This window comes from Indicator indicator, chromosome 5, assembly GCF_027791375.1.
Source record: "Indicator indicator isolate 239-I01 chromosome 5, UM_Iind_1.1, whole genome shotgun sequence".
Taxonomy (NCBI): domain Eukaryota; kingdom Metazoa; phylum Chordata; class Aves; order Piciformes; family Indicatoridae; genus Indicator; species Indicator indicator.
This window is the reverse complement of record NC_072014.1, coordinates 25,377,981-25,404,893: the sequence shown is the minus strand read 5'-3', so window position 1 is coordinate 25,404,893 and position 26,913 is coordinate 25,377,981. Positions and strand designations below refer to the sequence as shown.

General features: G+C 58.3%; 1 protein-coding gene across 2 annotated transcripts; it reads left to right on the top strand.

Annotated features, from left to right (window-relative positions):
- On the top strand, positions 1-25,972 carry ASIC4 (acid sensing ion channel subunit family member 4). 2 transcript variants are annotated; one of them, XM_054380984.1, is made up of 10 exons: positions 1-576; positions 23,011-23,155; positions 23,328-23,455; positions 23,546-23,705; positions 24,120-24,214; positions 24,306-24,433; positions 24,823-24,914; positions 25,230-25,309; positions 25,493-25,597; positions 25,853-25,972. In XM_054380984.1, exons 1-10 carry the CDS (start codon positions 1-3, stop codon positions 25,970-25,972), a joined length of 1,629 nt encoding a protein of 542 aa, XP_054236959.1. The 2 variants fall into 2 exon arrangements, with proteins under 2 accessions (XP_054236959.1, XP_054236960.1); XM_054380985.1 differs by lacking the exon at positions 24,120-24,214 and having other exon boundaries at positions 24,280-24,433.
- The last annotated feature ends 941 nt before the right edge of the window (positions 25,973-26,913 follow it).

The following is a 26,913-nucleotide window of genomic DNA, read 5'->3' as shown; positions in this document are numbered from 1 at the left end:
ATGCCAATTGAGATCGTGTGTAAAATCAAATTTGCTGAGGAGGATGAGAAGCAGAAGGAGAAAGAAGAAGGGGAGAAGGAAAGCCTGATCGAGGAGCCTGCCCAGCCTCGCTCCCGGGACCTGGCTGCCTTTGCCAGCGCCAGCACACTGCATGGCCTGGGACATATCTGCCAGTCAGGACGGCTGGGTGTGCGCCAGACCCTCTGGGCATTTGCCTTCCTGGTCTCGCTCACCTTCTTCCTCTACCAGGCAGCCAAGTCAGCACTACTTTACCTGGAGCACCCCCACGTCATGGCCCTGGATGAGGAGGCCATCCGTGAGATGGTCTTCCCTGCCATCACCATCTGCAACATCAACCGCTACCGCCATTCGGCACTCACCGATGCTGACATTTTCCACTTGGCCAACATGACTGGGCTGCCCCCCAAGGACCGGGATGGCCACAAGGCCACCGACCTGCTCTACCCTGACCCCGACATGGCTGACATCGTCAACCGCACCGGCCACCAGCTCGACGACATGCTCAAAAGCTGCAACTTCAGTGGCGAGAACTGCTCCTCCCGTGATTTCACTGTGGTGAGTGCACACCTGGCTCAGCTTCCCCGGCAGCCCCTGCCAGTGTGGGGGAAACCCACACAGCCACACCTTGGCGGAACAGGGCTCCCTGTCTCTCACCATCTGCTGAAGTTTGCATCTCTCTCGGTTTGAGTTTCCCTCCAAGATTCACATGGAGAGAGGAGAGGATCCTCCGTAGGAGCTCTCAGTTGGGCTGTGCACCACAGGACTGGGCTGCTGGCAAGTCTGTGCCAGAGGGGCTCACAGGCAGGAGCTGGTGCTGGGCTGGAGCAGGGCTCCACAGTCCCCAGGGTGGGTGTGCAGCAGACACAGGGAGAGCTGTGGTGTAGAGCCCTGCTCCAGTCTGTGCTTCCCCCTGAACTGAAGTGCTCTGTTGCAGGGTGCCTTGCACAGCAAAGGTGGATGGGAGTGGGGTGAGAAGCAGAGACCTCTTTGCACATAGGGAAGCCTTCCTGCTTTTGGGGATGGTGGGGGTGGGTGGTGGGTGGGATGTGCGTGAACCTGGAGACTACCGGAATTGCACACGCACATGTGCACATACACAGATGCGCCGAGCTGCTCTGTTCCACAGGCATGGCTACATCTGGGTGAGCCGGGGGCTGCCCAGCAGTGCCTGGTCGCTGCCCAGGTCTTGCTGGCAGGGCCTCTTCCAGCAGCGCGCAGCTTACCCAAGCAGCCAGTTCCCGGCCCAGTGCCACTAGCGTGCAGCTCTAGCTAATATTGAGCCTAGAATCACAAATCCCCACTGTGGTTTGGGAAAATAAATGTGCTGAACGGGCGGAATACCTGATGGGACCCTTTTCAGACCGTAATGACTCTGGAAATGAGCCGCCTCTCTCCTACAGCTGCCAGGGGCTTTGCTTGGCTGGCTCGCTGCGCTCCCAGGAGCAGCGCTGCCAGCCGGAGCCCACTCCACACCAGGAAGGGGCTGCGATGCCACGGGCTGTGTGGGATGCTGGGGAGGGGAGGCTCATTTCCATGGGGCTGGAAATGGCTGATGCAGCATGTCCTGTTTTCACTCATGCCCATCGGTACAATGCCTGCTCACTGTGCAGGGTGATGCTGTCCCTGGGAAAGAACTGCTTTGGCAGGGCTGCCATGTGCAGAGGATGGCATGGGGCACTGCAGTGAAATGGGGAGGAGCAGGGGAAGCGTTGGGGCAGCCCCACTCCTCCTCAGATTTTGCTGGGCTTTGCCTGCTCTGTGCTTGAGTTTTCCAGGGAGGAGTACGGTTCAGCAGAGCTGGGAGTAGGGACCTCTGGTGCTGACAGTCCTGCATGTGTCTCGGCCATACTGGCTCCAGTCCCAGGATCCTTCTGGGGGATCCTGAACATCTTTGGCTTTCATGGGAGGCCACAAGCCCTGCCTTGTGCTGGGCAGCGGCAGGCATGGCAATGGGATTTGGCTTGTGCTGAGCTGCACTGCGAGGCTGGCAGGGCAGAGCTCAGTTGGAAGGGGTTGGGTACAAGCTTCCCACAGCATGTACATGGTATGTGGTTTGTGCTGTGCTGCGTGGCAGCCAGGGGTGACCACCAGGACAGTTACCGAGACCCCATTTCTCAGCAGGTGGCCATGCAAGACCAACTGGCCTGCCTGCCTCTGTTGCTTATGGGTCTGCCTTGGGGATGCCTGGGCAGCCAGGATCTGTGGTGTGGACACCCTGCACTGGAGCAAATTTCAGGCGTGAGGATGGTTTGTGCTAGATGACCCTTGGCCCATGGCCCAGAGAAGCGGATCCCAGGGCTCCAATAACCTCCGCTGTCCTGTCCTCAGCTCAGCCCTCCAGCCTGGACTTTGAGGCATCAGGGGCTGTTATCACAAAGGAGCATCCTTATCACCTCTCACTTGCCTGGAGCAAAGAGGTGAACGTGGGACAGGAGAGCACAGGGCATGTGTGTGGGAAAGGGGTGGGGGAAGATGTGACCTCTCTCTGTCTCATACCAGGTCTCAAAGCCTTGCCAGGCAACAGTGAGACTTGTAGAGGCATCACACTGTTTGCAGCTGGAGACTCCTACTCCTGTTACCCGAGCCAAATTGGTCCCTTGTGCCTCCCGGGAATGACTGAAACACAGTTAGAGCTGCTTGGCAGGCAGGCTGAGTTCTAGCTGTGATACGTGGGATTGGGTGCTCCCTTGCCTCCCAGCTGTGTCCCCAGTGTGGGGCATGCAGACTGCCCCGCACCCAGCCCTCATGCAGTGGATGGGGAGTTTCAGGCTTCATCAGTCCCACCTGGGGCCTCCTGTGTGCCTTTACACTTGGAAAGCTCTTGTACCCCCGCTGTGGTGGGTGGATATGTGAGTCACAGCATGTCCCAGCAGTGATGGAGGGCTCCCAGAGTGTAGCACATCCCAGTGGGGCAAATGGCCTAGGGTCCCAAGGCACCTAGCCCATAATGAGCAGACCTTGAAGCAAGAGGTCATGTCTCCAGGGGCATCAAAGAGGAGAAGGAGGTTTTCCTGCAGCCACACTTGCAGGAGTGCTGGAGACCTACCTTCCCTCTGGGTGTAAGGTGGACTTCATCCAGAGGCTGGAAGTTTTACAGCATGAGGGTAGCCAAGCCATGGGGCCACTGGCAGCTTGGCTGCCTGTTTGGGAGCAGGAGCAGCACCAAGGCTGGAGAGTGTCCCCAGCCGCTTGCAGCTTGTGCTTACACAATAAATAACTCGTGCGGATCCTTTAAGTAAGAGCTGTGAGTGGTGAATGATCTTCCCCTATTTAACGTCACAAATCCACATTCTTTATGGGATAGCAAATTAAGAAACTATGGGGGAAAAAATGCTCAGCGTAAGCATCTTCCATGTAATAAAGCCACGCTGGGCTGTAAATCTCCCAAGGCAGCAGGGACAGCCCTGAGCCGCAGCAAGGCACCCCTGCAGCCCCGCTGACAAATGTGTCCCCTGCATCGCGGGGCCATGCCAGAGCCCCCCTGAAGACCCTTTCTCCACCCACCCCAAGACATGCCATGCTCCCCAGCTCCCCAGTCTCCACTCTGCCCGTGGGCACAGGGCTAGGCTGCCCATGCTGCTACCCAGTGCCCACCGGCTTGCTGCCCAGTTCCTTAGTTAGGGCACTGGGTGCTGAGCCTTACAGGCTGGGCAAGCACAGCTGCAGTGCCAAGGGTGTGAAGCATGTGGTGGGAAATCAATAGTGCTCTTTACGTGCCATTAAGCAGGAGGTTGGGAAACATCCCCACAGGGCTGAGGCTCAGTATGGCAGATGGCTCAAGCCCACCCTCACCCCTGTGCCTGGCATCCTGGTACAGCCACATCCTGAGGCCCACACTGACCACATCAGGGGGCACTGTGGGAATGAAGAGCCCTCCCAGCAGGGACAGGGAAAGTGGGCAGCTGGGATGTGCAGGGGTCTGGGAAGAGGTGATCCTCCTTGGCTGGCAAGCAGCATGCCGCCTGCTCACTGACAGTCACTGCAGGAGGAGGCTCCACTCCTGCGGTGGGGTGGCAGCCTGGTGCCTTTCTCAGAACGGTGTCCCCTGTCAAAAGCCTTTTGTTCCTGATGTATGTCTGCTAAAGCCAGTTCTGCCAGGGCTGGAGGTTGTGGGGGTACCAGGGAGGTTGCTGAGAGCTGGCAGTGCCTCTTGGAGCTGGCACTAGCCCCAGTTCTCCAGAGGCACTGCCTCCCACATGCCTGGGATATGGGTGGTGCAGGAGACCCCGGAGGGTAAAGACCCTGTGCCAAGACAAAGGGAGCATCCTCTGCTGCACCCTGTGTACAACCTCAGAGATCCGGGAGAGGGGGAGAGGGGGTGGAGGAGAGTGGGCAGAAGGCAGCTGTCTGTCTCCCCTGCCTCCTCCCAGCAAAGCTCTGCCGCTGTCTGCCCTGCACCCCATGCGGCTGCTGATGTGGGGACTTTCTCTGACGTTTCCACCACAACCGTACTTAATAAATGTCACATTTTCAGACTGTTTCTACATTGTGTAAAAGAGCTGGACTCGTTGCTCCTCACCTTCCTTGCCTAATGCCTGCTCAGCCTCCAGCATTTGTCCACCCTGTTTCCCCTCTCCCTCTCCCTCTATGCAGGGCTGGGTGTGCTGGGTGCTCACTGGGGCCCCCTCTGTTGCTCACTGAGCTCCAGGCACTTCAGAACCTGCTCTGGCTGCGGCTGGTCATGTAAGTGCCCAGGAAAGCCTGGAACATCCGTTGCCTGTAAAATGCTTGGCTGAGCCCAGCCGTGCCCATTCAGGCCACTACGCTCAGCTCACTGGATCCACATCCTGTAGCTCCAGACCCGCACCTGAGCCACCTCCCTGGGGTCTTGCAGCCCATCCAGAGCCCCCCTATCTTTGCAGCCTTGTCCATTGTGCTTGTATTTCCCCAGGTCTGTGTCCCAGGTGGTGCAGGCATGCTGCAGGTTGGTCGTGCTCCTGTCCCAAGCAGCAGCAGCAGCAGCTCTGGTGCTGTTACACGAGCCGCCCGGGCATGGCTTGAGGCGCTGCCTGTGCCAGAAAACGGGGAACTTCAAGGCAATTCTTTGCCATTTAATTTTACACAATTCCTGCTGCTTAATCCACTGAGAAATGCTAATTTATACAATTCACGTCTAAAAATAAATGTCAGTCCAGCAGCTCCCAGAAGCGGGTATCTGCTTCCACTAGCCCCTGCCAAAGCATTTTGTGGAGACCCCAGCCCAGAGTCCATCCTGCTCCCAACCAACTGGGCTGCTGCTCCTTGCCCCACAGTGCCCAGGCTGTGCCAGCATGTGGGTGGATTATTGGACAACAAGGGGTTGGCTGCATGTTGAAGTGCCAACCACAAAGTCCCTCATCACAGTGGGTCTTGAGGTGCCACGGTAAAGGGACACACTGGGTGTCTTAGCAATCTGTCTTTCAGATGGCTGGAAAGGTTGGAGAATCGTGGGACTCCCAAGGTGTTTGGCATCCCTGCTCCTCCGTTGTTTTGCCTAGGAAAGACAGACTTAGACCTGCATGCAGCCGCACTCTGGGCTGTGGCTGGGGTGCATGTGGAGAGAGGGAGGTCCCAGTACAAAGGGCTGGCGTGGGGCCACCTGGGCTGAACATAAGGGGTCTGGCTGTGGGTCACAGCAGCATCTGCCTGGCTGGCAGGTATTAATTTGTCACAAAGCACCATTAATCAATTTGGGAGAGGGGGGAGGCCTGCACCCCTCCTGCCTGGGGAGTGGGGATGCATCATTAGGTCCCTAAGGAGGATGTTCCTCAGGGCACAAGGAGGGATCAAATCCTGCAGGTAGGGGCACTCATGGCTGGAATGAGTTTCTGCTGAGGTCCCCAGACCCCTGGTTCTTGGTTTTGAGCATCTCCATACACCCACTCTCCTCCTCCCCAAACCCACCAACCCTTGCATCTCACCCCCATTCCCTCCACTCTTCCACCCTTCTTCTGGGCAGACCTCCATGCCACCTTCATCCAAGCAGGGTAGCACCAGCATCAGCATTGATACTGGGGAGGGAGTACCAGGGCAGTGGGGTGGGCAGCGAGGGCCATGGATGTAGGTGCCAGCTCCCTGCAGGAGGGGGAGCAGGGGAGTGTGGAGGCGGCACGGCGGGGAGCGGAGATGCTGGAGGAGCCAGCGGCTTTCCCACCGTCTCCCTGATTGAGATCAGATCACCGTGAGCATAAAAAAGCTCTCTTCATAATTATATTTAATGAATTGACTTTAAAAGCTCTTAGGCTCTTATCTGGGTAATTTAATATCACACACTTAATAAGCCTGTCTCCGATTCGGGGGGAGCCAGCGGCCAGGACGCCTGTGCTTGTTGTGGCTCCCCAGGGACACAGGACGTGCCACATGACTGGTCCCACATACCAGGCTGGGTGGATTGAGGGGCACTGCCATCTCCTGGGTCCAGGGCACCCATGGGAGTCTGTGGGGCAGTGGACCCCAGCACTGCTGACTGTAGAGTAAGGTGGACATCTCAGGAGGCTGCAGGAGGAGTAGGGATGAGGCATCCATGGGGGGCTTGGTCCTGGGAGTGGAAGCTTGCCATTGCATGGGGCTACAATGCTGTGGGGCTATGGGGTGGTGAGCACACAGGGCTGTGGGGCTGACCGCACACAGGGTGACTGGCTGGAGGGTGAAGGGGTTCGTGGGGTGCAATGCAGCAGACTGTGCATGGGGGCTCTGGGCACGGAGCAAAGGTGGCTGGTGCACAGGTGCTCTGTGCCAGTGGCAAGGTTAGACATTGTATGGCACTATAGTTATTAAGACACTGCTGTGACCTCATCCTTAGTGCCAGTGTCACTCATGGCAGGGGTCCCATGGCCAGGGAGCACTGGGAGCAGCCATGGGGCAGAACATACCACATGTCCCAGTGCCGTGGTGCTGTTGGCTCCCTGTCCCTGGCTCTCTGGCCACCTGGCCCCCAAGGGTAGCTGACTGGGTTGGCACAAGTCAAATGAAGGCTTGTCTCTGCAGTCTCTGCAGCTCTGTGCTGCTGGCCAGGGTGACAGTGGCCTTCCTGCAGGCAGACATTGTTGCAGCATCTGCAGGAGTCCCTGGCCCCTCTCTGACCCATCGGTGCATGTGGGCAGGCACCAGTGGTGAGCCGGAGGGGCAGGCTCTGCCATCTGGAGCTGGGGTGGGTCCTCAGGGACCACAAGAGCCTCTGTGTGGGCTGGAACTGGAAGCTGCATCCCGTGGCTGTGGGAGCACTCTCAGCATCCCTTGTGCCAAGTGCTCATTGGGCAGTTGGGTAGAATGCCAGCAGACGGGCTCCTGTCCCCTGTGTGTCAGAGCCAGAGTGACTGGAAGCCAGCCAGTCTCCCCAGCCCGGCACCACATCCCTGGGCACCTCACACCCTTAAGTCCCTGATTCCCAAGCAATGGAGGATGGAGTGGCACCTCCCATCATTCCTGCCTATGCTGCCACGAGGAGCCATGGCAGTGACAGGGAAGATGACAAGGGCAGGATGTGCAGTGGTGGCCTGTGGCCAGCTTTCACCAGACACCAGGTGCCTGGCAGCACTGGCTGCCATGCCAGCACTTGGTGCCGAGGCCAGGAGAGCTGGAGGGAGGCACATGCCAAGGTGGCAGGCCAGGGAAACAAGGAGACAGCTGCCAGCTGGCCCTGTGGGAGGGTGTGGGGACAGCCCCGGGCAGAGTGTGGACCCCGGGCTCCCCCCCAGGACACCGGGCAGCTGTGCTGGGTCTCCCTCCACCAGGGAGCAGCTGGAGCAGGAGGTTTACGGAGCTGCACTAAGTGACGCAAATGGTTTGAAGCCCATAAAGAGAGACGGTTTTATGTAAGACGACTATATAAAGCTCTGCTGTTCTGCCATTGATGAGATATAGGCCTTTATTTATAGAAGGCAATGTTTGCGGTGCAAGCACTGAAAGCCAGCCAGGGACCCGCAGAGAGGGTGCCGAGTCATTTCACATGCAGCTGCTGTTGACACTGTTCGCACATTAAAGAAAAAAATTAACAAGTTTGCAGCCAGTCAGGTGGAAAAAACAATAATTGTCAAAAAACGTATTTCCCCTTTTCCAATAACAAATCGCTGGAATGCTGTTGGGGAGGCTTGAGCTTGCTCGTCAAAAGGATGGGCTGAGGCTCCAGCCAGGCTGGGGGATGGAGCATGAAAGGCAAGCAGCCAGGGGTGGAGGGGACAGTCCAGGCAGCACATGCAAGGGGCTGCTACCAGCACGAAGGTGCCTGGCAGGGGGATGGACATCCCTGCCTGGGTATTTATATGTTCAGGACCAGAATAACAGGGCCTGTGGGCAAGGATGATGGTGTCACAGAGCAGCATGGCTGTGTGATTCTAGGGTCTGGTGAGGAGGAGACAAACATCAGGAGCATACGGCTGAAGGTGCTCTCTGCGTGGGAAACTGCAGACCAAACCCCGCTGGGTTTTCCTGCCTGACCCAGGGTTACCTCTCCCCACCTGCATACCTAGGGATGCACTGAAGTTATTTCTTTGCCAGATGTGGATGAGTTTTTGTTAGAGAAGAAGCAGTGAGTCCCTGTGGTCAGAGCATCCTGCCAAATTTTGTTTCATGCACGAAAGGAGGAAAGTCTTCTCAAGATTAATTGTGCAACAGGGGAGAACATACATCTCTCTAACCTGCTCCTTGCAGGTCACTGGCCTTTTCTCCCAGACATTGCCCCAACATGCTGCCAGGGAGAGGGTAGCAAGCTTGTCCGTAAGGCATGCTACCTGTGCCGACTGCATGGCAAGGGTGCAAGGGCAGGAAAGTGCCTACTCTTTTGCCACATCCTAGCTCTGTAAGGTCTGTGAAGGCAAGGAAAGCCAGCCAAGGCTTCACAGCAGGGAAGCAGAAGCAGGCTCATGCTTGAGCTGCTTCCCTGCAGTTCCTCGTGCCTTTCTGTGGGTGGTTGTCCCCTGCTTACACTGCAAAACCTTCCCTCTGTGCTCTGAGCCGTGCCCTGGTGTGCTGCGCCAGCAGTGGTTCCAGGCAGGGCGCTACCTGCCTCATCTGCCCACAGTTGCATCACGGTGTCAGCAGCAAGCAGGAGGTGAAGCAGGCCCTGCCACTGAGACAGGGCACATGGCGCCATGCTGCTACACTTGGGTGGTAAGACTGGACCTGCACCCTGACCCTCTGGGACTCAGGGGTCGCACACTTGCCTGCCCTGTCCCCAGGAGATACAGCTGCCTGAACGACTCACCCTCCTTAAGCATCCTGCCACACGATGGGAGGGCCCAATGGCAAAGGGACCCCCAGCTCCCAGCGCCCTCTCTAGGCACAGGCGCCAGCCAGAGCACACTTTGCACCTGAATGGCTGTTAAGTGCTGCTTAAGCTCTGCTGGAGTCAACATATTTTCTTCCGGGGGAACAAAAATTCCTACCAGACTGGGAAAGCAAACATGGGAGGAGTTGGGGAGGCAGGAAAGCTGTGAGAACCTACAGGTGCCATGTTCCAGTGGAGTCAGAGACTCCCCTGTACTGGGGAGTTCAGCTGGACTGGTGAGCCAGACTGGCCCCTGAGAGAGGAACACAACCTGGGAGGACCCACTGACCCACTCCTGGTCACCAGCCTCTAGGATGTGCAGGGTGGGAGGGGAGAGGATGAACACACTTTGTGAGAGCAGAGCCCCTGATTAATCATTAACTGCCGACCCCCCAGCCAGCAGCTCATTAGCAGTTTGGTTCCTGTGCCCAGCATGCTGGAGGGCCATGCAGCGCTGATGGAGCCAGCCATGCTCATCTGGGACTGTGCAATCCAGCCACGGCCCCCACCCGGTCTCGGTCACAGGCACAACTAGTGGCCATGTCCACCATGTCCCTAGGGGGAGCTGGGCAGTGGGTGCTGCAGGTGCTGCGGGTACTGTGGGTGCTGCAGCCACTGAGGTCAGTTATGGGTGAGGGACATCAGTGACAGCAACTGTAGAAGGCCAACAGGCATCCCTGGGGACAGGAGACATGCCCACGTCTCCTCCTGTATCTGGCTGTGCCTGGAGCATTGTGGTCCCCTTGGTGTCACGAGGCCAGGAGCATCTGTCAGCAGTGTCAGCAGCTGTGGTGAGGTGCTGTGCTCGGCTGCACAGGGACATCTCACCAGTCTGTCATCCCTGGAGAGAAGTGGCCCTGGCATTCCACATGTCCTGTCCCTCTGTCATCTGCATCTGCATCCACATGGTAGCAAAATAAGGGCTGCAAGTGGACCCGTGTCCCTGCCTGGACCCTGGTGTCCCTACCACCACGAACACAGGCTCTTTTCTGCTCTGGGTCTTCTGCCTCCTGGGCTGAGGTTCAGCCTGGGAGACCCTTCTGGGGATGCACTGGTGGTGCTCACCTTGGCCAGGTGAGCAGAGCAGAGGCAGGAGGAAGCTTGGTGTCCCAGGAGAGCAGGCACCAGCTGGGTATGCTGCCCATGGACTTTAGATCCTGTCCTATTCTGGGTTGCTAAGGTGGTCACCATCATGCCTCCCAGCTGCAGGGGCATATTTGCAGCTCTGCCATGTCCTGCTTGCCCTCCAAACCCTTCACTCCCAAGCTGCTGTCCCTGCTATTTCCTCACAGCCCAAGGAAGGAGGGAGGGATGGTGCAGCAGAGAGAAACATCTCCATCTGTCTTCAGCCCTTCATCACTGGAGCAGGACAGGGTGGGGGTCTGTAGTTGTCTCTGCTGTCGGGGAGAGGAGGGACGAAGTGCATGTGGGGGCAAGTCGGGGACTATGCTGTGTCTGTGACCTCTGTGGAGGCAGAGCCTGACCAGCATCTGCAACTGCATTTACAAAGGGTATGGAGCCACCCACTCTTTCAGGCAGCATGGGATTGAGGGCACTATGCAAATCCAGCCAAGACTGATGCAAGTATTAATTATGTCACATCAGCTCAGCTCCTGCCCGTCCAGGCAGGGCACTGAGTGCTGCGGCTGCTCACACAGGCGAGATGGCTTTGCACTGGCAGTATGTGTCCTGCCTCTCTCCCCCCATCCCAAGCCTGCTCTGGCACGTCATTGAGCCATGCCAGGTCAGCCCTGCTCTCCCCGCCCTGTGGCGCTGCCTGCGCCAGGAAGGGAAGCCATAACTGAGCAGGGAGGTAAACAGTCTGAGACAGCATCAGCATGAGTGCTGTCAGGCAGGCTGGCATGCCCAGATCTGAGGTCCTGCTAATCAGAGAGTGTCTGCAATTATGTGTGCGAATTACAGGCAGAGGTTCACAGTGATTCCCAGCCTGCCGGCACTGCACTAACTGTACCGGGGTGCATTGCCCCAGCATGAGGACAGGTGAAGATAACCAGGGCAGCTCAGCCAGCTCTCCCTGCCCAGGCATGAGATATCACAGCCAGGTGCCCTGCCTAGCCCCATCCCATCACCATTCCCATATCAATCCTCATCCTATCTTATCTCATCCTATCCTATCCATCTCATCCCCTCTCCATTCCAATCTCCATCTCATCCTATCTCAATCACCATCCAATCCCATGTCAAGTTGAATGTGATCCCAGCATCCCAGCCCCAACACATGTGGCTGTGGCAGCCACTCTGTCCCCGGGTGGCTGCTTGACCACCTCTCAGTGGAGCTGCTTTTCAGAGGGAGTTTTTCAGGCTTTGACCCCACTGTGCTGCTGCTGTTCTGACATCCTCTTTCCTTATCGCCTGACATGACCTTAATTAACTCCCTAGGCTGATAATGCTCTGGATTCTCCTTCAGGAGCTGTATCTCAGCATCATGTCCTGTCTCACCCACTCAGGGACTGCAGCAGAGACTGCATGGGCAGCCTGAAGCAGGGGAGAGAGGGGGTAGCATGGTGCAAGCAGGGCAGGGCAGTGATGGCACTGGGGTGAGGTGGAGGGGATGGAGCAATACTGGAGGGAGTAGGTTAGTGCTGTGTTGAGGACTTCAGAGGAGATGCTGACTGGGTTGAAATGTCTGTCTTTGTGCAGAGGTGGGGGCGAGGACAGGGAGGGGGGTGCTGTGCTGATGCCTAGAGCAGGGTGGCGCTGGCAGCAGTGCTGGTGGCAGGAACATCCATTGCAGGCAGGCAGAGGTGGTGGGGTCCTGGCTCTCCTCACACTGCTGTCGGCAGCGAACAGGGGCTGCCCATCTGGCTCAGGGTAGGATCTGGGATGGCAGGGCTCAGGCGACTGAGCCAGCCTGCCTGGCTATCCCTCCACTGCCAGCCCGGGCAAATTAAAGGCTGGCACCAATGGCTTTTGTACCCACTCTTTCCTGCACATGGCAAACATTGGTGGAGGAGAGATGATTCAATAGTGAGGTTCGCAGATGAGAATCTTGGTGTATAATCCCGCCAGCTCCATGCTGTGTGGCAGGGAGGAGAATGGGAATCTCCTGCAGATACTGAGGACCAGCACAGGGGCAATGTGGCCCAAGGATCCAAGATGGGCAGCCAGCTATGAGAACCTCCAGCCCATTGCCGCTTAGTATGGTGAGCAGAGGGTGGGGATACAGGGATATGGGCTACTCCCCTCCCTGGCATCCCCAAAGAGGGTGCCCAAGCCAGCATCAGGGTGCAGGGGCTCTGTCGATCAGCCCTTCCATCCAGGAGCAAGCAGGCTGGGGAAAGCCAACTCCTATCATGTTTGTTCCATTGATTTAGTGCCGCAGAGAGGGTTTAATCAGCCTTTAGCCTGCACGCTCCAGCATTAAGAACAAATCCATTAGCCACGAGATAACCACAAAGGGTTGCACTGAGGCTGGATGAGGTCCCAGTGCCTTCAAGATGCAAATTGGCAATCAAAGATCAAAGCCATACAGCTCCCTAATCTCTACTAAAAGGGCTCAGCTATTAAGGAGCCCTTTTCTGCTGGGCTGTGATCACCCCACTTCACTCAGGCTCCTGAGGTGCTGGTGGGTTACACCACCACCCCAGCTGGGCTTCTGGCCCCTGTTCACCCTCTGAGCTGGCCCTGGGGAGGACAGTGCAGACAGGTCTTGGGATGTTTGTTTGCATGCTGTTTCCTTCAGTTCTGACATGCTCAGGTCAAATTTGTGTTGGCAGAGAGAATGGAGCCCCCAGCATCACCAGAGGGTCAGTAGCTGGAGGGAAGAAGAAGTGACAGGAGCTGGGATGAAGCAAGGTGGTGAGGGAGCTGTGCAGGGCTTAGGCATTTAATATGGGGTCAGGGAATGATGCTGGCAGGTGGCTTTCCCACCCACTGCTCAGGGATTTAGCCTGGTTCAGCCCCTGACTGACTGCACCAGGTGGCTTAGGACAATCCCTGCTGGCCCCAGGGAAATCAGTGCTGGGGACTGGGACAGGGGGCAGGCATGGTGTGGTTGAGAGACTAGGGCAGAGGTTTTGCCCTGGAGCCAAATTTCCTTTTTTAGGGTATTCCTGCCCACCTAATGTCTCACTGGGAAAGGGGTTGCACAAGACCCCACCTCCTGTAGCTGCTCTACCTGGTTCCACATGGTACTGGGGTCAGGCTGCAGGTTCAAGTACTTCTCCCTGCTCCTACCCCAACCATCCTGCCTGTTGTTACTCCATGCACAGCTCCTCAGGCAGCCTCATGAGTCCTGGCTGCCTCACATCATGCAGGAGAGCCACAAAGATGCCAAGCTATGAAGAGAGCCATGCTGCCAGCATCATCAGCAAGCCTCTGGCAGCACAGAGGTGTGCTCTGCCCAGCCTGGTCCATCTTAGGGACCAGCATCCTCCGACATCCTGCTTCAATGGTGAGAGGCTGGGTGAGGCACCCTGCAATGGCCAGGCAGAGGACCCATCAGCCTGACAGCAGGGAGCAGAAGGTCATGCCTGACTCTCCTCAGTCCAGGTACCCAGTCTGCCAACAGCTGTTTGGAGAGGTGCCACTCAGAACTCTCACAGCGCCCCAGGCAGCCAGCACAGCCTTGCAAAAGGAACAGGTAGTGAGGCACTGGCAGCACCTCAGCCAGTGTGACAATAAATCTTATCAGTGTAAACCCATCTGCAGGCAGCAGGATAACCCCCATGACAGCCCAGCCAGCATGGAGGTTTCATCTGCACCATGTCACTGCTATGGACTTACAGATAAATGTCATTGCTGCAGGGACTCTATCTGTGCTGGCGGGACTCTATCTGTGCTGGCACCTTGCAGCTCCCAGGAGGCAGTGTCCATTCCTGTCCACTCCCACCCTGTGGCCCCAGGAGCTGCCAGAGCTAGGCTGGGGGTGACCCACAGACATTAGCTGTGGTGTGCTGGGTAGGATGAGCAGATAGAAAAGGGTTGGTCTGGCATCCAGCAAGGGGGCGCCTAGATAGGTGAGAATGGAAGGAGAAGCATATGCAGAGCAAAATGTCATTGCCCTGCTTGCTGTCCTGGACCCATTGTGTCCTACATGTACCATTCCACAGAGCCCTGCATCCCCCATGGAGGCAGGGGCTTCACACAGGCTGGATCACCAGATCACATGTGTGGGACAAAGGCTAGGGGACGTGTATGCATGTGTGACACTGCCTGCGTGTCCCCAAGGCTGTGTGACAGCAACAGGGGTGAGTGAGACAGCAGGCTCCAGGGGTACAGTCTGTGTGCACATTCATCTGTGCAGCTACCCCACTCCAGCTGGGCAGTGGGGGGGCCGTGAGTGTGCCAGGCGAGGGGTGCCAGCGTGTGCCCGCTGGCTCAGCGGGCCTGGTGGAGGCAGCCGAGCGAGGCGGGCAGGGTTGGCAGCAGCCATTGCCCCAGGCCCACGCTCCCCGGCTCAGCTTTTACATCTCCCGGCGTTGCGGCCTGCGCAGCCGTGGGAGCAGTAATGAGATGGAGCAGCAGAAGGACGGCGAGATAAGGCTGCCTGCACTGCCCCAGCAGATTAAACGCTGGGATTAAGCAGGCGGTGCCAGCTCTGCTGCCTTTTTATCTCACTGCTTCTCCCCTCTTATTCTCCTGCAGTCGATAGTGAACGGTCTCCGAGCTGTCAGCAAAGGAAATTGCTTGTTAACCCTTTGGGGACAGGCAGCGCAGTGCTCCCTTCGCGGCTGCTCTCCGAGAGAAGTGGTCTCCAGGGAGAGGTCCTGCCTGCGCCAGGCTGAGGGCTGCGGTGCTGCGCGCTGCCTTCCCGCAGTGCCCCAGCACTCCGAGGGGAGTGAGGAAGGGTCTGTGGAACCCAGAATCTGATGCTAAAATACACCAGCATCCAACCAGTTCCATGCAGAAGCACTGATGTACCTGCAGGGTGCCAGAGGACATCCTGCAGGGTACCCACGGTACCAGGGGACATCCTGCATCTCTAGAGTACCTGCATGGTGAAAACAGAGGCTTCCTGCACTCCACAAAATAGCCCTAGGGACCCTGCATACCCCAGTTTCAGGCATCCTTTGTGTTCCCTGCTTCTTCCAGCCTGCAGGATGGATGGGCTCAGCACTACATCTGTGTGAAACCACAAGGATGGGGATCCTTCACTGGTCCTGGGGTCAAGTGGCACAGACCAGCTGTGTCTGCACAGCACCACATGTGGTGCTGGGTCTCCTCTGGCTGCCAAGAGGAGCCCACTACCCTAAAAACATAATTATTGCTCTGTGTGTGTTTTGTTGAGTTTGCAGCAGTGAGGCTAAGCTGCAGCCCATCCCAGCACTTATCTGTAGCATGCTGTGGTGCATGCCCAAGGCAGTGTACCCTGCATAGCAGTGGAGGGGATCTGAGGATTGGAGTGCCAGAGCGTGCACGGAGTCATGTCAGGATTGATGCTCAGCACAGATACAGGCCAGCCTAGGGACTGTTAGCAGCTCAACAAGCTCACCCTTACATGTTCAGCGGGGCAGCTTTGATGTACCCTAAGCACCACCTGGGTTCTGCCCCATGTTTTTTCCCATCTTCCTCCCAGGGGAAGAAGAAGGCAGAAACATAGGGCAGAAAACTCCTGCAGCCCCAGCATCCAACATACATCCTTAGGAAGAAATCAGGGTAGACAGGCAGCATGCTCAGCACCTCAGAGAAGTTTTCTGGCTGCCACAGGCTGAAGTGGGCTTGCCCATCTTGTGCATCCCAGCCTCTCTACACCCCTACCCTTGACTGCAGCACACCTCCCCAACTGGGCAGGAGCCCCAGCATTTCATTTTTTACAGTTCCCTCAGTGTTGTCTCCCTCACCTATTCAGGTGATCTTTTTGTTGGATGCTTTAAAGTGTTTAGTACAAGCAAACTGTATAGAAGCACAAGCCACCAGCAGAATTGCAGCAGCAGGTTAGCCCAGCCAGGCCAGCGGTCCCTGCAGGGATGCTGCCCCACAGCCACTGTGGGATTGAGAGGGCAGAGTCATGCATCTGAGTAGGCGAGGGACCTCGCCAGAGCAGGAAGTGAGCCCTGAGCAGACAGGGCTGAGGAAGCTGCTGAGGAGCTGGAGCAGATGCTGTGCCAGGCAGCCGGGCTGCACAGGCAAGCAGAGCCTGAACTGGGAGAGGAACCCAGGAGCATGTGCAGGCTGGCAGGCTGGAGGCTGTGAGAAGATGGGATTGGTGTTCATAAATACTTCAAGGGAGGAAACGCAAGGCGGGGAGGAGAGCTATTTGAGCTGAGGGACAACGCTGGCACAAGAACAAATGTTACAAACTGGCCGTGAATAAATTTAGGTTGGGAATGAGGAGATGAGATTTCAGGACAAACTCCCCTCAGGAGAAGTGGGAGGTGAAAACACAACTTTGCCATGGCACCTGCTCTGCCACTAGAGGCCCTGCCTGGGCACTGAGGCTGAGAAGTGAGGGCTTGAGGGCCCTGTCTCTCTTTGTCACAGCCCCTCTGGCTTGCAGTGGCACCGGTGGAACAGTACCCTCTAGCTCATGGCTTCGCTGGTGCAGAACTCATGGGGCAATGGCTTGCAAGAGGTTGCTCCTTCACCAGCACATGAGTTTGGTTGTGCTGTCACAGATGCTGCTTCTGAAAGCAGGATGGTGCCAAAATCCCCCTGCTTTACTGATGCCACTGGCAGTGCTGGGGCAGATGTGCTAGAAAGATGTCTTTGCCCATGTGTGCAGTGCATCCCTCTACCACGCAGTGCATCCCTGTGTGCCTGACCTGCCAGGAGCAGGGAGCCCCGATCCTGGATACTGTCCACTCCTGGGGGACACTGGGTTGAGCACTGGCCCAGAGGCACCAGCCTAGCTATGACTGCCTCCCCCTGACTGGCTCTGGGACTCGGTTGCCTCTTACCATTTTGTCTGGCTGGTGGCACAGCCCACGGCACAGCTGACAGCTTCGTATTCCAGCCACGAGCCTGTTTGGCACAAAAGGGGCTCTGCCAACCCCATGCACACACATCTCTGCTGCTGGCTCAGGCCTGGCCAAGGGGGCTCAGATGACACAGGGTGGCATGTGGCACAGAAAAGGCACATCTGCAGTGGCAGGAGGGGTCCTAGCCCCTCTGCAATATTCCCATAGTATCCCCTGGCCCCCCTGCCCCCTGCTGCCCATCCTCCGTATGGGGAAGCAGATTGGAGTATCATGGAGGATGCTCCAAGAGCTTTGGCCCTTCACAGGATGGAGAAAAGGAGTCTGGACCAACACTGCTCTTCCCTGCTCAGGCCTAAGGTGCCATGCTCTGCCAGGAGTGAGGCTGCAGACCTGGGTGTGCCATGCAGGCAGGAGCCCCAGACCCCAAAAGCAGGGCTGCATTCCTCAGGAGCTATCCCAGCAGTTCGGAATGGGACAGGAGACTGCCAGGCTGAGGGATGGCTGTGCCGCTGCCAGAGCTGGGGTTGAGCCATCCTGGCACTGTTCCCCAAACCCTCGTGGGAGCGGGGAAGGGAAATAGTGTGACCATGCGTGAGAAGGGATGTCTGCAGAGGCAAAAACATCCCACTGGCTCAGAAAATTGCTGCAGAATCGGGCTTGAAATGAGTTGAAATTGCTGAATCCGAGCGGATCTCATATCCTGGGCAGTTGCAATGCTGGCGTCAGCGCTGCGGCTTCCTTCCCAGGGTACCTAGGCAGGGCCTGGCAATGCTGCACAAGAGGGAGCAGGCTGCTAGGGACACAGTGAGGGGTTTCCTTAGGAGAAAACAGGCATGGTGAGGGGCTGGGATGGCCGCAGTGGAGGGGCAGGAACAAAGTAGTGGGCATCATGTATGGCTGTGCTGTTGCCCCAGCTCTACCAATATCATTCCAGTTTGACCCCAGCTCCTGTGCTGTGTCTCATGGCCACAGGTAATCTGCACTCATTCAGGAAGCAACATTTCCAGTTTTGGAGGCTGCTTTCTTTTATAGCACAGCCCTACAGGCTGGGGTACTTGGAGATCACCCTCAAAGTTATCCCTGGACCAGCATCCCTGCCAAGCCTAAAGTGGGCAGCATTCCAGTGACTTCCCATCCCTATCATGCCCATGATGACTGTTCTCAGGGGTGTCTCTATGCTGGAGTGCTCACTCCTGCATGGTGTGTTCACGGCCAGGCCTGCCTATCAGCACATCCCAGCTGGGATGTGGGAGCAAGGCTGGCTGTCCCAGCAGGGACATGGGAGCACGGCTGTGTGTCCCAGCAGGAATGTGGGAGCAGGTCTGGGTGCCCTAGGTGTGCAAGAACAAGAGGCACTGGCATCACACATGCTGCAGTTGGTTTCCCTCACATGAAAATGTTTGGCTGGAAGCTTAGCGCAGCCTCTTGTCTCCTTGGAGCAATCAGGATTTGTCGCTGCTTGCAATGTTTAACATCGTCTTCCAGAGGCTAAATACTGTAGGGAGCCATGTAAGCCGCAGAAATATCTGCGTCAGCGAGGATCATCCAAAGGCTGGCACAATGGGCTGGCAGCAGTGGGGACAGGGCGACCAGGAGTGTATAGAGATGGTTCTCACCACCCCAGTGCTTGTGAATGGGCTGGTATGAGCCAGGCCAGAACCTTGCTCCAATGGGGATCTCCACAGTGGGGGGACAGAACAGCAAGTCCCTGGGGGGTAGAAGGGAGCTGGGGGTCCCTGGAGCAGTGTGAGGTGGCAAGGAAGATGCCAGAGCACCCAGAAATCTCTGGCTGGATCTGCCTGCCAAGGCACAAGCAGCTATTTTTGTCAAGGTCAGCATGTCTCCACAGCAGGGAGCAAGGAAATGAGGAATCTTGTAGAGAAATTACCTCCCTAATGGGGTCTCCCCTGCACGTGAGCATGGCACGGGGATGCCAGTGTGTGGCAGCTGAGCAGGGAGACCAGCACACGGTGTGGGAATCCTACTGCCCTGACCCCAAGGCTACGGCACCCATGGGTGGTTGGGCAAGCAGAGCAGGGTGCCTGGGGCCCTGTAATCCAGATGCCAGCCCCAGCTGGACAGATGTGCTCCAACCCTGCAAGGTGCTTTTCTGGGTCAGCTACAGGGAGGAAATCATGTTCCCAGTACAGACAGAGTCTTTTCTGCCCTTCCACCTCCTCCATCTCCTCAAGCTTTCCCTGTTATCTAATTGGGTTTGTCATTCTGGAAAGGCAAAGCCCTTCAGAACTGTGCTGTTCTCTCACCAATGCAATTTCACATCTGGCCTTGGCACCCTGGCAGTCTACAAGTGAGTAATTCAGCTGGGCGCCATAGGGCACCCCTACACTGCTCATGCATCCCTGTAGCTGTCTTCCTGGGGCTAGCGGGTACAAGGCCATCGCTGCTGCCAGACCTTCTCCTCAAGCCCTGCTCCACTGGTCTCTGTCCCCAAGCTGTCTGTCCCCATATGCCCCAGCCTCTGCATCCCATCCCCATCCTTCACCCTGCTCTAGGGTGATTGTGATGCTGCCCAAGATGTCTGAACCAACACGAGATGGAAGCGTTCAGAGAAATGACATTTCCTCCAGCCTGGGAAGCTCATCCTCCGTTTAAAGAAAACTAATATAAAAGCTGCCCTGGTGTGCAAGGGGCTGATGTTATCAGCTTGGCAGCCTCCGGCTCTGAGAGCCACAATAAATCTCACCAAGGAGCCGAGCCAGCTCAAGCAGCCCCACACAGCCGTAACGGCACAGGGGGTGTGGAGGGGGCTGAGCCGTGTCCTGAGGATGGTGAAAGAATACACAGGCTGGAAGGGACAGCTCAGTGTGGGGTGACCCTTGGAGATGATTCCGAGGTTGCAGAGAGCAGGGAAGCCCGTAATAGTGCTCCTGTTCACACCGGCATTGTGCCGCGGCAGAGATGGTGCCAGGGTCAGTGCCAGCTCTGAGGTGTGAGGCCGTGAGGGTGGCGAGGGACACTCCTCAGCCTTGGCTTTTTGTCCCCAGGCAGCTGAGTGCATTTCAGGGAAGCGCTGGGGCCCCGCAGAGGCATTTTCTCTTCCAGCAAAGCAAACCGCAGAGCTGGCATCCCGTGGCGGCTGGGCTGGGACTGTACTTCCCCGGGGCACGCCGGCTGTTCCCCACTGCTGGGTGGCCAATCCGCTGAGGCTGTACCTCCGCTGCCCTGCGGCACGACCCGGAGGTGGGACTGGGATAGGAGCCGGGAAGCGGCAGCTGGCGGTACCCTTTCTTGATTAGTCCGGGCTGGCGCAGGGGCAGGGGTTGGGGCTGGGGCAAGGACAGCGGCTGGCGCAGGGGCAGGGTAGGTGCAGGGGGAGCCCGATGGGGCCGGTGCCTCGCACCCTCCGCCGCCCAAACGCAGGGCCCTGCTGCCCCCTGCCGGAGTCTGCCCCTCCGGGCCGCCGCAAACCGCCCACCCCGCCGCCGGAGCGTGACCGGAGCTGGCACCCCAGGAGCCTTTGGGCTGCGGTGGAGGTAGAGCGTAATTGCCCTGTCACTCCTGGGCATCCTGCCTCCGCTTACCTCCCTACGATGAATCTGTCCTATTGCCGAGGCCAAATCCCGTGCCTGACCTGCCTGCAATCCTTCTGTGTTTTGTCACCAAGCTACCAGCTCAGATTCTGCTGAAACACTAGCACAGGTTGCCCAGGTAGGAGAAGCCCCTTCCCTGCAAACATTCAAGGTCAGGTTGAATGGGGCTCCGAGCAACTTGATCTAGTCAAATATGCCCCTGCTTACTGCGGGGAGTGCAGACTAGACAACCTTTAAAGATCTCTTCCAACCTAAACTGTTCTATGATTCCGTGATGCCAGTTGGGTCCCCGGGACACCTGCAGAGTCATGCCTCGTTCAGGCACCATGGCTAGCAACACGGATGATGCTGAGAGTCTCTGCTGAGGCGAATGGGAGCTCCCATCTTTCCAGTGCCCTCTTTTCACCCCCGTCGGCTACCCCAGCTGCCATCGGGCAGGAGGGCTACTGCCTTTTGCTTGAGGGCATGGCAGCCCTTGCTTGTCCCAGAGACGTGGCATCCCCTGGGGCCAGCCCAGGACTCATCATGGCTGATGCTGAAGGCGAGTGCCTAGGAGCAGCGGCAGATGAGAAGCTGCCACTGAGCACAACGCTGAGCTTTGAAGACGCTCTGACAGGCTGTCGGGGCTCCGCCAGCCGCGCTGACAGCCTGGTGCAGACACCCCCCTGCCGCTGCCATCCTCTGATCACAGCCTCACCTGTCACTTCAAAGCACCCGCCGGGCTCAGGTGGGTTCCCACGCAGCCTCCTGCCCCACAGCTCCACTCCTTCGGTCCCATGGTCCCACTTCTCCCACCTCACAAGGTCCAGATCCACTGGGGCCCTCACCTCCAGGGCAGGGGATACCAGGGTGCAGCTCAAGGGACCAAGATATGCATGTGGTCCCAAGCGGTGATGGCAGGAGGCTAATGCCCACCCCTCCTCCCTCTTGGCACTGTCCTGCCACTGTCCTGCCACTATGGGGAAGGGCCCCCAGGCCCAGAGCAGCCACAGCTGGAGACCCTGGGGGTCCAGGCAGGGACCCAGAGAGGACTGCAGTGCCAGGTCAAAGGATGAGCTGGGATCCAGCATCCCTGGGCATGGTGCTCACACAAGGTGGGCTGGGACAGGGCATAACTGACACTGGTGCCATCATGATGGGGCACTGAGGGCTGCCAATTCACCCTTCCTGGAGTACACAGAACACACCCCCCCCCATCCTAGTCTGGCTCGAGGAGGAATTTTCCATTCCTGAATGGAGGTTGGGGAAAGGCGTGTGTTTGCAACAGCCCCCTCCTCTCCCTCCCCTCACCCGTCACTGGAGCAGCTCCGGAAGGCGCCTGCCACATTTGCCTCTTGGGAAAGTGCAAAGCAAAAGCCTCCCAGGAGGGAGAGCTCACTGGAGGGGACTGGGGACCCCAGACAGCCTCAGAGACAGCCTGCACCCTGCTTTCCAGAGGAGCTGCCCTGCCTGCAGCCATGCCACTCTCTCTTGCTTGCTGCCAGGACAGGGAAGCCCTGGCAGCAGGTCAGGACGGTGGCACTGCCCAGCTTGTCATTGGTGTCCTGCGAGCCACCAGGATCCCCGGGCTTCACTACATGTGCACCCGGCCACAGTCCCGTCTGCGCCGCCTGCTGTGGAGCCTGGCCTTCCTGGCCTCCACTGGGCTGCTGGCCACCAGTGCCACCGACCGCCTGCACCACCTGCTCTCTCATCCTGTGCACACCCGGGCACGGCTCACCTGGGCTCGCCAGCTCCGCTTTCCGGCTGTCACCCTCTGCAACCCTAACCGGGCACGCTTCCTGCGCCTCACCAAACCCGACCTCTACTCGGTGGGGCAGTGGCTGGGGCTGGCGTTGGAGAACCACTCCCTGGTGCCTGAGATGCTGGCCGTGCTGGGAGAGGACCGGCGTGCCTGGCTGACACGTCTCGCCAACTACTCACGCTTCTTGCCGCCCCGCCGCTCCGAGCACACCATGCAGAGCTTCTTCCACCGCCTCAGCCACCAGATTGAGGACATGCTGGTGGAGTGCCGCTTTCGGGGAGAGCACTGTGGCCCACAGCACTTCACTCCTGTGAGTCTGTGTCTGACAGGGGCAGGACAGCTGTGCCCAACCATGGGTGCTGGGATTGATGCTTCACCCCTACAAGGGTGGAAGTGTGATAGCATCAGGGAAGGAGGCTTAGATAAACTCTTCAAGTGCCATGCAAGGCTGTTTTCCCCTGCCAGGACCTTCGTGGGATTGAAAAGGAGTGCCAGGACCTCATCCTGCTTGCAGAATACCCTGCCAAATCCCTGTCTGTTTCTTCACAACCTCTCCTTTCTCCTCCCCAGGTCTACACACGCTACGGTAAGTGCTACACTTTCAATGGAGACAGGAGGAACCCACGGGTTACCCGCCAAGGTGGCATGGGCAACGGGCTGGAGATCATGCTAGACATCCAGCAGGAAGAGTACCTGCCCATCTGGAGAGAGACCAGTGAGTGGTGCTGTGGTGTGGCAGGGCACAGGCAAGGGGTGCTGGGACTGAGGGCAGCTCAGCAAGCAGGGGTCTCTGGGAAGGGCTGTGGGGCAGGCAGGGAACTGGAGGATGGGCTGCAGGATGCTGACCCTGTGACTAGGCACGCAGCCCCTCTGTCCTTCTCCTGCAGATGAGACATCATTTGAAGCTGGTATCCGGGTTCAGATCCACAGCCAGGATGAGCCACCCTACATCCATCAGCTGGGCTTTGGTGTCTCACCTGGCTTCCAGACCTTTGTGTCCTGCCAGGAGCAGCGGGTAAGGCAGGAGGCCCCATAGCCCCAGGGGAGGTGTCTGCAAGCACCCAGGCTGGCTTGCCCCTGCAGCAGTGCCCCTCTTGCCCCACAGCTCACTTACCTGCCGCAGCCGTGGGGGAACTGCCGGGCAAGCGTACAGGGGGAGCAGACGCTGCCAGGCTATGACACCTACAGCATCGCTGCCTGCCGCCTGCAGTGTGAGAAGGAGGCTGTGGTGCGGAGCTGCCACTGCCGCATGGTCCACATGCCAGGTGAGGGGTATCCCACTGCCCCGACAGTCCTGCCTGGAACTGCCCCATACCCCCACAGCCTGCACTCAAGGACCACCCCTAACCCATTCGTCTGCACCCAAGGGTACTCCTCTGGTCATCCCTTTGCAACTCCCCTGCCCCATTCCTCTCTACTCATTAACCACCCATTCCTCTCCTCATGCTGGGTCAGCCCCTGTCCTACCCTCCTTACATTGCAGATCAGTCTCTTCCCTATCCACCTGGTACCTAGGGGCCACTTCTGACCCAGCCAGCCTGCAGATGAGGGCCACACATTCCCATCCTCTCTCCACCCAGAGGCCACACCTGCCCCACTGCCTTTAGGGTACTGAGTCCAGGGGTGGAAGGCAGAAGTGGAACAGATTCTCACCCCACTCACCAGCTGCTTCTCCACAGGCAACGAATCGATCTGTTCCCCCAATGTGTACATCGAGTGTGCTGACCACACGCTGGGTAGGTGTGGTGGTGGGCAGGCTTGTGGCTGGGGGCCAGTCAGATGCTCCCGGGAAGGGAACTGGGGAGAGGTGCAGTCATGATAAGATGTGTGTGTTCCCAGACGCAGCGGTGGAGGACAGCCAGGAGCGCTGCAGCTGCCCCACGCCATGCAACCTGACACGCTATGGCAAGGAGATCTCCATGGTGCGCATCCCCAACAAGGGCTCAGCACGCTACCTTGCCCGCAAGTACAACAAGAACGAGACCTACATTCGGTGAGTTGCTGGTGCTGGGCTGTGCTTGAGGTTGGGTGGAAAGGGGTCTGGGGAAACTGAGGAATGCCCCACTCCTGGGAGAATGTGTGGAGAGTGAGTCCTGGCATGCACGGTCCCTGCAGCATCCTCTGGTCAGGGGTGGTTGCCACTAGAGCACTTCCCTGACCCATCCTCTTAGCCTTCCTGACAGCATCTTCCCACCCCACTGTCCCTACTGGCTTGGAATATTCTCCTTCCATGTTTCCACTGCACCAGCCTGAATAACTCACCACGGCTCTGGGAGCACCTGGGAGCTGGAGGGCTGTGGGATGGGGGAGGTTTGAGAGGATAATGAGCATGGGAGGGTTGGTGATGAGCCCTCCTTGACAAGCCCTGTGTTGTCCCCACAGGGAGAACTTCCTAGTGCTGGACATCTTCTTTGAGGCACTCAACTATGAGGCCATTGAGCAGAAGAAAGCCTATGACCTTGCTGGACTTCTTGGTGACTTCCTCAACCTTCCTGTGGGATGGGGAGGTGCAGAGCTTTGGGTCCCAGACCTAGGAGGACATGGGGCTGATCAGGAAGGGACCACACAGGGCAGGAGCTGGCTGAAGACTAGTTGATGGGTGGCATGCTGCTGGCTGTCCTCTGTCCCATATGTCTCCTTCTCCCTCCATTCTGCTGCCCCTGCCCCCATGACCATGCTGTGCCTCTGTCCATAAATCTGACACAGCCCACAGCCCCAGTGGCCTACACCAGGATCCCCCAGGGCTGTACAGCATCTCCACATGACCATCTCCTTGTCCTCTTCCCCAGGGGACATCGGGGGGCAGATGGGCCTGTTCATCGGTGCCAGCATCCTCACCATCCTGGAGATCCTGGACTATGTCTATGAGGTAGGAGGTAGTGGGAGCAGGACGGATCTCCTCAGCCCACTTGGTGACCTGAGGATGGGGAGGGGGATGGGTAGAGGTGCTGTCTCCAGTATTAGCCCCGTGTCCCCTGAGCAGGCAGGGGGGGGTGGCAGTTCCTTGCAGACTAGGATGTGGATTTGGAGCTGCCCCCTCATCTGCACCCAGGTGATCCGGGACAGAGTGAGCCGGGTCCTGCACCGCTCCAAGCCCCCCTTGAAGAAGCCCTCAGGCAGCATTGCCACGCTGGGACTGGAGGAGCTCAAGGACCAGGTACCCCCATGGGAGTGGGCTGTTTTTGGGGCTATGAGGACAGGGCCCTGGTAGCATCCTCCCCTGTCCTTGAGGGAAGGGAGTCATCCCAATTGCAAGGAACAGCACAGTTCCACATTTGGTGCTCTCAGGCTGGGTGGCAGGGAGCTGGCTGCCCCCAGAGGTGCTCCTGGGGACAGGCTGTGCTGGGTGGAAGGGCAGATGGGACAGAGTTCATGGTGTCTGCACCCACTCCATTGACTGCTATCCCTGCAGAGTCCCTGCGAGACACTGGGCCGACACGTGGAAGGCGCCTACAATGCGGGCATCCTGCCCAACCACCACCACCGCCACCACTACCCTCACCAGGGGGTCTTTGAGGACTTCGCCTGCTAGGCCAGATCGGGACTGGGAAGGGGCAGCCCTATGCCACCTCCCCTCCCCACTGTCCTTGTGGAGAGGGACTGCGGCACGGGGCCTCTGCAGCTGCCTCGCACCAGCACTGGAGCAGAGCCCCAGCCCCTTTGCCTGGTCCTTCCGCTTGCCCCTAGCACGTGGGCTCAGCCCCTTCTCAAGCACATGGCATGGAGGAGAATGGGCACACCAGGGGTGGCTGGGAGAGAAGTGGGGTGGGGACAGAGGGGCCCTGACAATGCAGATCATGCAGGGGGTAAGCTGGGGTCCCTGTGAGCTCCTCCAAGACCTCCTCTGCGAGCCCTCCTGGGTGGAGGTCTCTGCCCTGCATGAATTCACCCAGGAGAAGGATGTGCCTGGAACATCTTGCCCTCTGCCCAGGGCCCACACCCTGCCATCTTCCTGCTGCAGAGCAGGGCAGTGTTGCAGGGCACCTCTCTGAGCAGCATGGTCCCCGGCCAGCCCAGGGACACCCCACCTGCAGCCACACCTGCATGGCCCCACCCTGACCTCTGGCACCACCACCACTGTGACACCCCCAAATATCTTCTCACCCTTTCCCAACCTCGTGCAGCCTGCCAGGGCTGTACACCCCCCACCATTGCCATTCCCAGCCAGACCCCTGCACTGTGACCCCCCCCCCCCCCCTCCAGTGATGCCCCTTGATAGCTCCTAGTCATTGAGGCACTATAGATCTACTTCCTCCCCCAAGTCCTGCCCCAGTCCATCGTGCCCCACAGCCCTCCCCATCCCTTCGTTGCCTAGGTGTTGCCCAGAGCAGCTCATCCCTTGGTGCAGCTGCCTGGCACAGGCCAGGTGGCACAGTGGGGAGTCCTGCCCTCCCTGTCCTGCCTGTTGCCACTGTTTTGCACCATGCACGTATCCCCTGCCACGCTCCCACCCCCCGGGTGCTGAGCACCCAC

Bases quoted from the DNA above. Each gene is read 5' to 3' on its own strand.
- ASIC4 (XM_054380984.1), top strand. From the start codon at position 1: ATGCCAATTGAGATCGTGTGTAAAATCAAATTTGCTGAGGAGGATGAG. The intron at 577-23,010 runs GTGAGTGCACAC...TCTCCTCCCCAG, and splicing joins CCTCCCGTGATTTCACTGTG to GTCTACACACGCTACGGTAA. The intron at 23,456-23,545 runs GTAAGGCAGGAG...CTTGCCCCACAG, and splicing joins TGTCCTGCCAGGAGCAGCGG to CTCACTTACCTGCCGCAGCC.